Source organism: Lathyrus oleraceus, chromosome 1 (assembly GCF_024323335.1).
Source record: "Lathyrus oleraceus cultivar Zhongwan6 chromosome 1, CAAS_Psat_ZW6_1.0, whole genome shotgun sequence".
NCBI lineage: Eukaryota > Viridiplantae > Streptophyta > Magnoliopsida > Fabales > Fabaceae > Lathyrus > Lathyrus oleraceus.
The window spans coordinates 328,058,791-328,070,705 of record NC_066579.1 but is presented as its reverse complement, the minus strand read 5'-3'; the positions used below and the strand labels follow the sequence as shown (position 1 = coordinate 328,070,705).

The 11,915-nt window shown below is 42.6% G+C and overlaps 1 protein-coding gene across 1 annotated transcript; it reads left to right on the top strand.

Annotated features, from left to right (window-relative positions):
* Positions 1 to 262: 262 nt before the first annotated feature.
* On the top strand, positions 263 to 1,732 carry LOC127105094 (uncharacterized). Its single transcript, XM_051042262.1, has one exon. It carries the CDS (start codon positions 263 to 265, stop codon positions 1,730 to 1,732), a length of 1,470 nt encoding a protein of 489 aa, XP_050898219.1.
* Positions 1,733 to 11,915: the final 10,183 nt, after the last annotated feature.

Below are 11,915 nucleotides of genomic sequence, written 5' to 3'. Positions count from 1 at the left end.
CTCATGGTTCTATTTCCTGGATCCGAACTTCTGACACTGGTTTTATTTGTGGATCTGAACCTTTAAACCTGCATACCTGGACTGCCGACTTTTGAGGACTTCTTCACAGAGAACCGCTCGTGGTTCAGTATATATGGCCGGAACCGGTCACATGTCCTTTGCATTGCATAACATCATCTGCATATTTGCATCCAACATCTCATGCTTATTCATTTGCAGGGTATTCCCTTTCTCGGTTTGGTTTGGCTGATTTGTGCTTATTATGGAGGCTCCCAGGAAGAGTAATGTGACCTATCATTTCTTCGATACTAAGATCGGCCCATTGCGTCAGATAAAAGCTTTGATTACTCCTGACCATGTGGGTTTATTCCGGGATACTTATGGCAACATCTTGCCTATGGTTGAAGACTTGGATGCTTCTCAGAGGAGTTTGATACATACTTGCTTGCAGTTTTATGATTCTCAGTTGCGTTGCTTCACTTTTCAGGATTTCCAGTTGGCTCCTTCATTGGAAGAGTATGCTATGATCTTGGGTGTTCCTCTACAGCATTGTGTCCCTTTCAACTCCGATATACCTCCTCTAGAGCATAAGGATATTGCTAAGGCTCTTCCTCTGGAAGTGTTTGTTGTAAAGGAAAATCTCTCTTCTAAGGGAGGTCTATCTAGTTTCCATCTGGATTTTGTGATAGACAAAGCCGAAGAGTGTGTTGCTCAAGGCAATTGGGAGGCTGTGTGTGCTCTGTTAGCGCTAAGTGTCTATGGTATTATGTTATTCGCCGATGAACCGAAGTTCGTGAGTATGAGTGATATTCATATCTTTCTGCTAAAGAACCCGGTTCCCACTCTTCTTGGTGATTTCTATTTTTCGGTGCACAATAAGAATGAGAAGAGACGAGGGAGATTGGTCAGATGTTGCGCTCCATTGTTCCATAAGTGGCTCGTGGGGCACTTGCCAAATGACGATGCTTTTCTGAATCCGCATCAAGCCAGGAATTGGGCTAGAAGGTTGGTTGTCTTGACTGCTAAAGACATCAGATGGTGTAATCAGAATACCAAGGGTGGCGATTTTGTGGTTAGCTGTGGGAAATACCCTAATGTACCATTGTTGGGTATGAAGGGTTGTATCAACTACAACCCGATTCTTTTGAGAAGACAATTAGGGTATGCCTTGACTCACGCTCCTAAGGATCAAGATCTGGTGGAATCTTTCTACTTCCCAGTGCAAGATAATCTAGAATTGGTTAAGCAAGTTGCTGGAGCTTGGAGGAATATTCAGACTAAAGGTGCTACTGTTTATGGAAAATGTAACAACATCTCTTCTTCCCAGTATGATAGTTGGTTGCGAGAAAGAGCTCAAATTACTCTCCTACCTTTCTCTATAGGAGAACCATCTGATTCGGTTATTGTTGAGTCTGTCAGCATGGTTGAGTACAACAGTTTGATGCAAGAAAAGGGAAAAGCCGATAAGTTGAATGCGAAGCTGAGTAAAGGCCTCAGGAAAACTTTATGCGCTAAGAAAGAAGCTGAGAGAGAAGTTCAAAGATTGAATGAGCTTCAAAAACAAAGCAATGAGAGGATTGCTGAAGATGCTTATTATATCCGTAAAGTCTGTTCAGGTGAGGATATACTGAAGAAAGCTTGCAAGGCTGCTAAGGAGCAGTTAGGAAGAGCTGAATGTAGCCTTATTGAGCGCCAGCAAAGGTGGGAAGAATTGTCTAATCGCCGGAGATAGGTTGAGATAGAAATCAGAGCAGAAAATGAGCGGTTGAAGAGTAGGAAGAACGAGCAGCATGAAGCACTTCGATTGCCTGAACAAGAGATCGTCGAACTAAAGATTCAAGCAGGGGTCAAGAGAACAAAAGAACAAGACAAGTATAGGAAATTGGAAGAAGCGGTCAAAACGAGGAATTTGTTGATTCAAGGCCTTACAGAACACCCTACTGACCCGGTTACAGAGGCGCTTCTTAAGGAAGTTCGAGAAGACTCGTTTGGGCTAGGTGTTTGATTCCTTTTGTTTTTGTAGAGTTCACCATCAGGCTTGTTGATGGGTTCTCATTTCTTTGTTCGTCGCTCTCCGCACAACTTGTATTTTGACTATGACACCTTTCGGATGTTTCATGCTCTTTGATTATTTCGGTTTTGTTATTTGCACGTTCGATTGCAGTTGTACACGTTGTTCTGGAAGGTCAAACTGGAGTTGAGAAGGGGGTGCCTTAAAATTGAATAAGCAGCGCATCGCATACCATGCATATTAACCCTTGTTTGTTTTGCAGGTGTCACCACAGTGTCTAATGTTTGTTCCCTGTTTCAGGCATTATTGGTCCCAAGCGAGTCCACAGGTACCCGACAAAGGAAAATCGTCCGCAACTAGCGATGGACCAGGTATAGAAAGAGTTGGCTGATATGCGTGAAAGGATGGATCAGTTCATGACATTGATGACTGGTATGGCAGAAGGCCAGAAAAAGCTGAGGGAATTGGTTGAGCAACCGAGGCCCGATCCAGAGGTGGAGATACCAAATGCTGAGGGAAACCCTGGTAACCCTGGGAACGTTGATAACCCTGTGAACACTGGTAACGCGGGTAACGTGAATGCTGATGGAAACCCGGATAATGTTGGCAACGCGGGGAATGTTGGAAATGGTATTGGCGGAAGGTACAATGTGAATCAAGGAATTCGGATTAACGGGCGCCCCGTTACTGAAGATTATCAGTATGATCAATTCTCTTTGCACGACGAAGCCCATGAGACCACTCGCCGTATGGATGAGCTTGATGAGAAGCTCAAATATTTGGAGTCTCAAAATCCCTTAGATTTTGATGTCACAAATCTTGGTCTGGTTCAGGGAGTAAGGATTCCTCACAAGTTCAAACCCCCTACTTTTGAGAAATACAACGGGGCTTCTTGTCCACACACTCATCTCCAATCTTATTTGGGAAGGTTGGGAGCTCACACGGAAGATGAAAAGCTGTGGATGTACTATTTTGAAGACAGCCTAACTGGAGCTTCTCGTGAATGGTATTCTCATTTGTCTCGTACTACCATCAAGAGCTGGAAAGACTTGGCAGAGGCTTTTGTCAAGCAATATCAATACAACTTGGACATGGCTCCAAATCGGACCTTGTTGCAAGGAATGTCTCAGACTGCCAAGGAGACCTTTAGAGAATATGCTCAGCGTTGGAGACAAATTGTTGCGTCCGTCCAACCCCCTATGTCTGAAAGGGAGATGGCGGACATGTTCATGAACACTCTCCAAGGAAATTATGTTGAGAGATTGGATGCTTTCCCGTCAATCAGCTTTGCAGAGATAGTAATTGCTGGAGAAAGAATCGAGAGTCTGTTGAAGATGGGCCAAATTCAAGACAATAGTGCTTCCAGCTCATCAGGTCCCAAGAAACCGTTTGCTGGTAACGGTTAGCGAAGAAGAGAAGGCGAGACAAGCGTTGTGTATGCCGGCAGAGGCAGGGGCAGAGGACCCCCTAATTATTATCAAGATCAAGTGGCCGTAGTCACTATTCCAACACCTGCTCCTCAACAGCAACAACAACCGCAATATCATCCGCAACAGCAACCCAGGTACAACAATCAACAACAAGGAGGTAATCCGGGTCAACAGAGATACTATCAACAACGTCCAAGGCAGACGGACCGGGTCATTGAGCCAATCCCAATGCCTTATTCTGTATTACTTCCCAGGCTGATTGACCTGAATCTGGTTACATTGAGAACTCTGGCCCCACCAATCGATCCCAATAATTTGCCTAGAGGTTATGATGTCAACGCCAGATGTGCTTTTTACTCCAACGCACCTGGCCATACTACAGATAATTGAAAGGCTTTCCAGCTAAAGGTACAAGATTTGAGAGATGCCAAGACTATCAATTTTTCTCCGGTGCCTAATATTATCCAAAACCCGATGCCAGCCCACGGCGGGCAGAGGATTAATGTTGTTGATAGTGGGGAAACTTTGAATTTGGTTTCTGATGTGACTAAAGTGAAGACTTCACTATCGGTGGTTAAAGACCGACTTTTGAAAGGACAGATTTTCCCGGGCTGTGGGGAAGAGTGCAAAATTTGTCAAGCTGCCGAGAACGGATGTGATAGTTTGAGAAGGGGTATTCAGCAACTGATATATGAAGGTTGTCTTCAGTTTGATCAGACCCGTCCAGTGAAGAATGATGTGTCGACAGTGACGATTTATTTCACTCCTGAAGAAATATATGTTCCCGAGAGACCCGCTCCGACAACAATATATTTCCCAAAAAGTACAGAACCAACAACGGTGAACATCGAAAGTCCAACACCAGTTACAATTTACTCTGACAGCCCTCAACCGACTTTGGTTAGTCTGGTCACCATCACGATACCAGGACCTGTTCCGTATGAGAAAGACAATGATATCCTGTGGCACTATGGGGCTGATATCTACTTCCAGGGGCGGAAAGTTGATGATGAAGACATTGACATTGGTAGCTCCGCTGTAGACAATGTTGGAGGGGTTGGTGGCTTCACTCGTAGTGGACGCCTATTTGCACCATCAACATTGCGCACGAATACTGAAGCTGAGGCAGCTGCCAAGGCTAAAGGAAAACAGGTAGCCACCGAAGAGGTTACTACTGAGGAAGCTCCTCCTAAGACCGCATTCGAGAAAGAAGTGGATGCTAAGGCTAAGGCGCACAGAGCAGTGTAGCACCTCAAATTTGCACCCCCCATTTGTACATTCATTTCATTTTTAGGTCATTAGCATTGCATTTAACATTGCATAGTACCATGCATCTCATCTATCAAGACTAGCATCAGGAGAGTTCATCTATGCAAAGAGACCAAGCATTTCATTAAGATGAAGGCCACATGAGTATTCTAAAGAGCTTATATGAACCAAGGTTCATTTTGAAGCAACTTGACCAAGTGCTAGAGGCTCAAAAGTCATCAGTACATGTTCAGATCATCAAAGGCCCATAAAAGTCAACAACAAGTCAACTGAGGGCTAGGAGGTGGAGAAATGGTTTGAGAAACTTCATTCATGTCCAAAAGAGGTTTATTCTTCATGTCAAACATTTATCTTGATGTATTTGAAGCCAGATCAAAAGTTTCCAAAACTGGAAAATGACCTGTAATTTCAAGTTTCCAAAAATGGCAAGTTTTTGGACCATCTTCAACTCAACTTTCCAACATCAAAGAAGCTTCAAATGAAATTTTGTCCAACATGAAAGTTGAAGATATTTCTCTCCCATTTCCAAAAAGTCCAAGATCATGAATTTATGATGAATGGTTAAGGAGTTATGATCAAATCATTTCCAAGTGTGCTTGAAACTTCAAAATGCCATATCTTTTGAACCAAGACTCCAATTTGGGTGCCTCTTTTTGAAACATGCTCCTCATGCCATATATTTTCCAAATCATTCATTACATGGCATGAAATTCATTCACACAACCATTTGCTCATGCATGTTATTTTTGAAGGGAAATTGCCAAAATCAAAATTGGTTGATCACATGAATATAATTCCATTTCCAATGTGTGCATGGGCTGATTTTGAGTGAATTTGGGCCCTCATTGTGCACTGTTCACGTAGGACTTCCATGCATGAGGTGAAATTGCAATTTGTGCATACACCTTATATCTTCCTAATCTCCATTAGCCTTGGCCTAATCATGTTTTCAGATTAATTAACAGATGGTATAAAGGCTTAATCATAACTGTCTTGGTCATTACACAAGTTTCAGATTTAGAAATCCATCTTCACTCTCAATTCTCTCTTCATTGATTTTCCAAAATTTTACACATAAACCTTGAATTTTCTTGCATAATCATGAACATGGAGTGTTGTTGAGCAAGATTCAACGTATGTTTTGTGGATTTTACCTCAAATTCATGCATACTCCAAGCAAGAACACAAGTATGGAAGTTCAGATTTGAGCTGGATCTAGCACTTGCCAAGCCTTAATTACTACACAAAGCTTCAAGATAACATCTCAGGAGTTGATTTGGATCATTTGGAGTCTTGAATCGTGCGTTTCCAGAAACTTCTCTTCAAGAGGTTAATTTTTCGAATCTCATAATCCTTTAATCCATTGACATGTTAGTGTAGATCTTGGAATGCTGATTCTGCTGATGCTTTTAAAATTGAAAATGATGAACTATTGAGAGAGATATGCTTGATTGAAGTTTTGAATGCATGACTTACTTTGCTTCGATTTGCACAATTGGTGATGTTTTGAATTGAATTAATGATGGATTTGGAACCTACGTGATTTAACGGTTCGAATGATGTATTCATTTTGAAAATCTGGAAAAAAAAATTGTATGTGTGTATTGTTGCTCACCGTCTTCGCGAAGAAGACGGTTGTTTCTGCCTTCCCCGGCCGTGAGGACCGCCGCCTGCAACTTGCAGAGTTGGCTAGGGATTGGTCCCATTCATATCCACGCAGGCGCGCTTTGTGGCAATTCGATTGGTCCAAACTTCTTTGACTTGCCACGCATAGCCTTTGACTGCTGACTGTAGCGCCAAGTCACATTAGTGAAACTCTGCGTTTCACTCTCTCCCTCGCTTCGATTCCCTGCTGCTCCATTTTTGCCATTTTATTTCTTCAGCGCGCTCATTTGAATGTTCACTTGGTTCGATTCCTGCCAGAGCCATTTTTCAAATAAATCCAACTTTAACCTTTCCCTCCAATTTCCATATGCATTGATCCATTTTATTTCATATTTTTTTTGCCAACTTCAAAAATGCATATCAAATTGAAAAATCATCCAAATAATTCCATTCTTTTTGCTAATTGTTCACATGTTTGTCCTTTATTATTTGGTGTGAATTTCTGGATTTTATCCTTGCTGGAATTTAATTTGTGACTGTTTGATTGAGCATGTATGCTTTTGTTACCTTGCTCCATTCTTTCTAATGTGAAATGCTCAAAAATAATCCAATGTCCATGAAATTTTGTGTGTTGATTCTTAACATGATAATTGACCTTTTAGGCTTGGTTTGATATTTTTCTCATGTTCCATCCCTGTTTTATGTACATGTTAATATGGTGTGACAATGCATGTAACACAATTGGATGTCCTATTTGATCATTTTCATTGATAGACCAATTGATCTTTTCTGTTTACAATTTTTGGTATGATGATTGTATTGGACATGCTGTATGCTCATGAAAATTTCCAAAATTGTTTGAGTCATTTCTGATTTAATGTGCATTTTCTCACTTGTATGTCCAATTGATGATCATGTTGTGTGTCTTTGCCATATTTTGTTCACCACATGACTTTGCTTGATGATTTTGATTTGGTCCTTTTTAGGACTTGTTCTTACTTGATTAAATGTGATTCATGTTGAGTTTTAATTTCTGTTTTGACTTTTTACCTCACCTTTGACCCTAGCCTTTGAGCTAGTGGTTTGTTCTCATCCTTTGGACTTTGTGTTTCAGGTTTCAAGCATTTAGCCACATTGATTGATATGATCTCATCACTTGAGACACAAGTTATTTTTGGTTGACTAACCTTGCTATTTTGTAGGTCTTGTGGATGATGAATCAATTTAGTTTGCTTGCACCTTATGCCTTGCATTGATGTTGTCTGATGATTAGTTGTCTCACTGTTGGACTTTTTGATTGTTTTGTCTGAATACTATACTGATTGTTTGGTTGTTTACACAGGTACATTAGCTGCTTTAAGTTCATTATTTGAACTTTGCTTTGCTTGTGGTTGGCATACCACCCAGGTAATGACCTCTGACTTCATGTAGTCTGGAAGACCTGCTATCTTTGGCAGGCACCTGTCTGAAGCCCTCCTTAAGAGGCAATGTTTGTGCTTGTTTATCTTTGTGCCTTGCATTTCAAGTCCTCCTAAGTGAAGAGGCAATTGGCAGATAGAAGGGATGTGCAATCCATCCCCTACTATTCAGTTGAGTCATTCATCTTGCTCGCACTACGTGCTGATGAATTTTGAATAAACACCCAAGATCCTTGTATATAGAGTCAGTCAAGTGGAGTAGAGTCCCTCATTCTGGACTCCCACACATTCATTGATTGAAGCTCAGCCAGGCCCGGGTTAAGAGCTATGAGGACCAACCCTCATCACCTTTCATCTGCTCACCCTGACAGTCAATGTCAGTGGTTAAGAGCCCCAGATACCCTTCCAGCCGGCTTGTTTGTCGAGGTTGATATGACCCCTTGACTAAAGCCCAGCCTTGATGTTTGAGCCCCTTGTTGGTGTGTTTACTTAATGTTGTATGTGTTTGTGTGGTGTGATTGTATCCCCTAGGTTTGCTAGACTCCGCGTAGTCTCGTTTGCATGTCAATTAAGGTAGCACGGTTCCTTTGTCTAGGACTTCCTTTCTTGCGTGAGCATCCTAAAACGCAAACCAACTTGATCCCCTCTTAAGGACACATTGACTCCTTCTACTACAGGTGAGTAAGTCTCCAAAGGTCGAGCATCCGGTAGATTGCGTAGCAACGTCATCCATCTAAAAAACACACCACAAATAGAATAGTTTAGCTGAACTACGGCAACTCTGATTCTCATGTCCAGATGAGATACGTAGGCACGAGATGCGATGTCTTGTCGAGTTTGACTAACAACTAACTTTGATCCTTTTTCTCTCGCTCTCGTTGCGATTGAGACCTTCCCTTTCTCTTGCCCTAGTTGCAATCGAGACCCTTCTGCTTTGTGTAGTTGTTTGGAGTCTGGATAAGTCCAGCGATTGGCAGTCGGTTTCCTGTGTGCGTTTGTCTGTTTGGAGTCTGACGTAAGCCCAACGATTGGCAGTCGGTTTCCTGTTTGCGTGTCTTTGTTTAGAGTCTGATATAAGTCCAACGATTGGCATTCGGTTTCCTGTTTGCGTTTCTTCTGTGGAGTTGGATATAAGCCCAGCGATTAGCATTCTGTTTCCAGTTTGTGTTTGTGTGTTCGCTTTGACGTCTCAGCGTCTTCTTTCAGCGTTGTGTTTCGGCGTGCGTTAGTCGAGCTACGAGTGCTCTGATTCTTCTCTGGTTAGAGAAGATACGTATGCATAGGATGCAATATCCTAGCGAGCACGTTCCCCGTATCCCTCCCGTCTTCTTTCATCTGTGTTTTATTCTAGTTCCGTGCAGTTTTTGAGCAGTCTTTTTAGCAACCTTTCTTCTATTCTTTCTGAGCGTGTATCCCGTCGAGTACGACGGATGCGTAGGGGTGCTAATACCTTCCCTTCGCATAACCGACTCCCGATCCTTGCATCTCTGGTCGTAAGACCATTTCCTTTCCAGGTTTACTTCGAGCGTTTCCTTTCCCTTCTTTGGGATAAATAACGCACGGTGGCGGCTCTGTGTCTTTTTCCCGCCGGTTTTTCGCGTAATGCGACAAGCAGCCTTGTTGAAAGTACTGAATATTGCCTATGTTCCACCAGAGATAACTGTTACCCAGCTGGAGTCGGTAGTCTCAAATGTAAACGCTAGCCATGGGCTAGGTTTCACCGACTATGACCTGACATCTAAGGGCAGGAATCACAACAAGGCTTTACATATCACAATGGAATGCAAAGGGGCGGTGTTTTCCCATGTTTTGGTTGATACAGGCTCTTCTCTGAATGTTCTTTCAAAGAAAGCCTTAATGAGGTTGGATTGCGATGGCATCATCCTGAGGCCAAGTAATTTAGTTGTGAGGGCCTTTGATGGCTCTAAGAGATCTGTCTTTGGCGAAGTTGAGTTGCCAGTTAAGATTGGACCGCAGGTGTTCAAGAGCACCTTTTATGTGATAGATATCCAGCCTGCCTATAGCTGTCTGCTAGGTTGGCCCTGGATTCATGCTGCCCGTGCTGTTACTTCTACTCTCCACCAGAAGCTCAAATATGAACTAGAAGGTCAGGTCGTCACTGTCTGTGGTGAAGAGGATATTTTTGTTAGCCACCTGTCTACATTTAAGTATGTGGGGATGGATGGCGAGATGCATGAGATGTTGTGTCAGGGCTTTGAAGCCATAAACATCAGTGAGGTCGCGCCCGAAGCTGTCTTTTCACCTAAGTCCGAGAAGGTCGGGACTTCCATCTCTTCATATAAGCAAGCTGTTGAAGTGGTTAAAGCTAGTAATGCCCAAGGCTGGGGCAAATTTGTGGAGCCGACCATCAAAGAAGACAAGTTTGGATTGGGGTATACTTCGGGGTCTCAGAAGAACGAAGCCAGTACTTTCTCCAGCGGGGGTTTGGTTTCTCCCCACATCGTCAATGTTGCAGATGAAGACAAGGCTGACAGCGACTGTGACTTAGATAGCTGGATTCGCCCGTGTGTCCCGGGAGAAAAGCTCAACAATTGGTCGTCTGAAAGAGTCGTCCGGGTTACTCTACTGAAAGAGTAATTTTTATTGTTTTCCTTTTATTACATGCATAATAAAGTCTTACACTTTGCCCAAGGTGTAATGACTCATCTGTAGGGTCATCCATTTAGTTACATTTCGCAATTATTTTCATCATCAATAAAGGACAGCTTTTGCAAACAATTTTGTGTTCTCTTTCTTTCAATTATTTTACTTTTACAAAAAACAATAAAAAATGGCAATGTTTCTTTTTCGTTTTTCTTTCCAATAAAAAAAAATCTCTCGTTCTAAGGTAAAGCATGATCCTCCATCATGCAGAGATGATCACCCGGATCTCACTGCTATGGCCAAGTATGACTTCGACAATCCTATCTATCAAGCCGAAGAAGGAGTTGAGGAAGATTGTGAATTTCCTGAAGAGTTAGCCAGGTTGTTGAAACAGGAGGACCGAGCTATTACACCTTATCAGGAGGTGATTGAGACCATCAACATTGGTACCGAAGACGACAAGAAAGAAATCAAGATTGGGGCTAGTCTACAGGCCAAGGTGAAAGAACAGTTGATCAGTTTGCTTCGTGAGTACGTCGACATCTTTGCTTGGTCCTATCAAGATATGCCAGGTTTGGATACGGACATCGTTGTACACCGGTTACCGTTGAATGAAGATATGTCGTCGGTGAAGCAGAAGTTACGCCGAACTCATCCTGACATGGCAATGAAAATCAAAGAAGAAGTTCAGAAACAGTGGGACACAGGGTTTCTCGCTGTGGCCAGTTACCCACCATGGGTTGCCAATATCGTACCAGTACCCAAGAAGGATGGCAAAGTACGGATGTGCGTCGATTACAGAGATCTGAATAGAGCTAGTCCGAAAGACGACTTCCCATTACCTCACATCGATGTTTTGGTTGATAACACAGCTCAGTTCTCCGTATATTCTTTCATGGATGGTTTCTCCGGTTATAATCATATCAGGATGGCACCGGAAGACATGGAGAAAATGACATTTGTCACACCGTGGGGTACCTTCTGTTACAAGGTCATGCCTTTTGGGTTAAAGAACACAGGGGCGACGTACCAACGGGCTATGGAGATACTTTTTCATGATATGATTCACAAAGAGATTGAATGCTATGTGGATGATACGATTGCCAAGTCCCGAATAGAAGAAGAACATCTGGACAATCTGCAGAAGTTGTTTGAACGTCTGAGAAAGTTCAAGTTAAGGCTGAATCCGAACAAGTGCACTTTTGGAGTGCGAACTGGTAAGCTGTTAGGTTTCATTGTAAGTGAAAGAGGAATAGAGGTAGATCCTGCGAAAGTAAAAGCTATTCAAGAAATGCCTGCACCTAAAACAGAAAGAGAGGTTTGTGGCTTCCTGGGCAGATTGAACTACATTTCAAGGTTCATATCTAATCTTACAGCCACATGCGAGCCATTGTTCAAAATGCTGAGAAAAGAGCGAGAGGTCAGGTGGAATGATGATTGTCAGAAAGCCTTTGAAAGAATAAAAGAGTATTTGCAAGAGCCCCTGATTCTAATGCCTCTAGTAGAGGGAAGACCGTTGATCATGTACTTGACGGTGTTAGAAAGGTCAATGGGTTGTGTGCTCGGTCAGCATGACGA

What these genes read in the sequence shown, in the direction of transcription:
- LOC127105094 (XM_051042262.1), top strand. Translation starts at nt 263, where the DNA reads ATGGAGGCTCCCAGGAAGAGTAATGTGACCTATCATTTCTTCGATACT.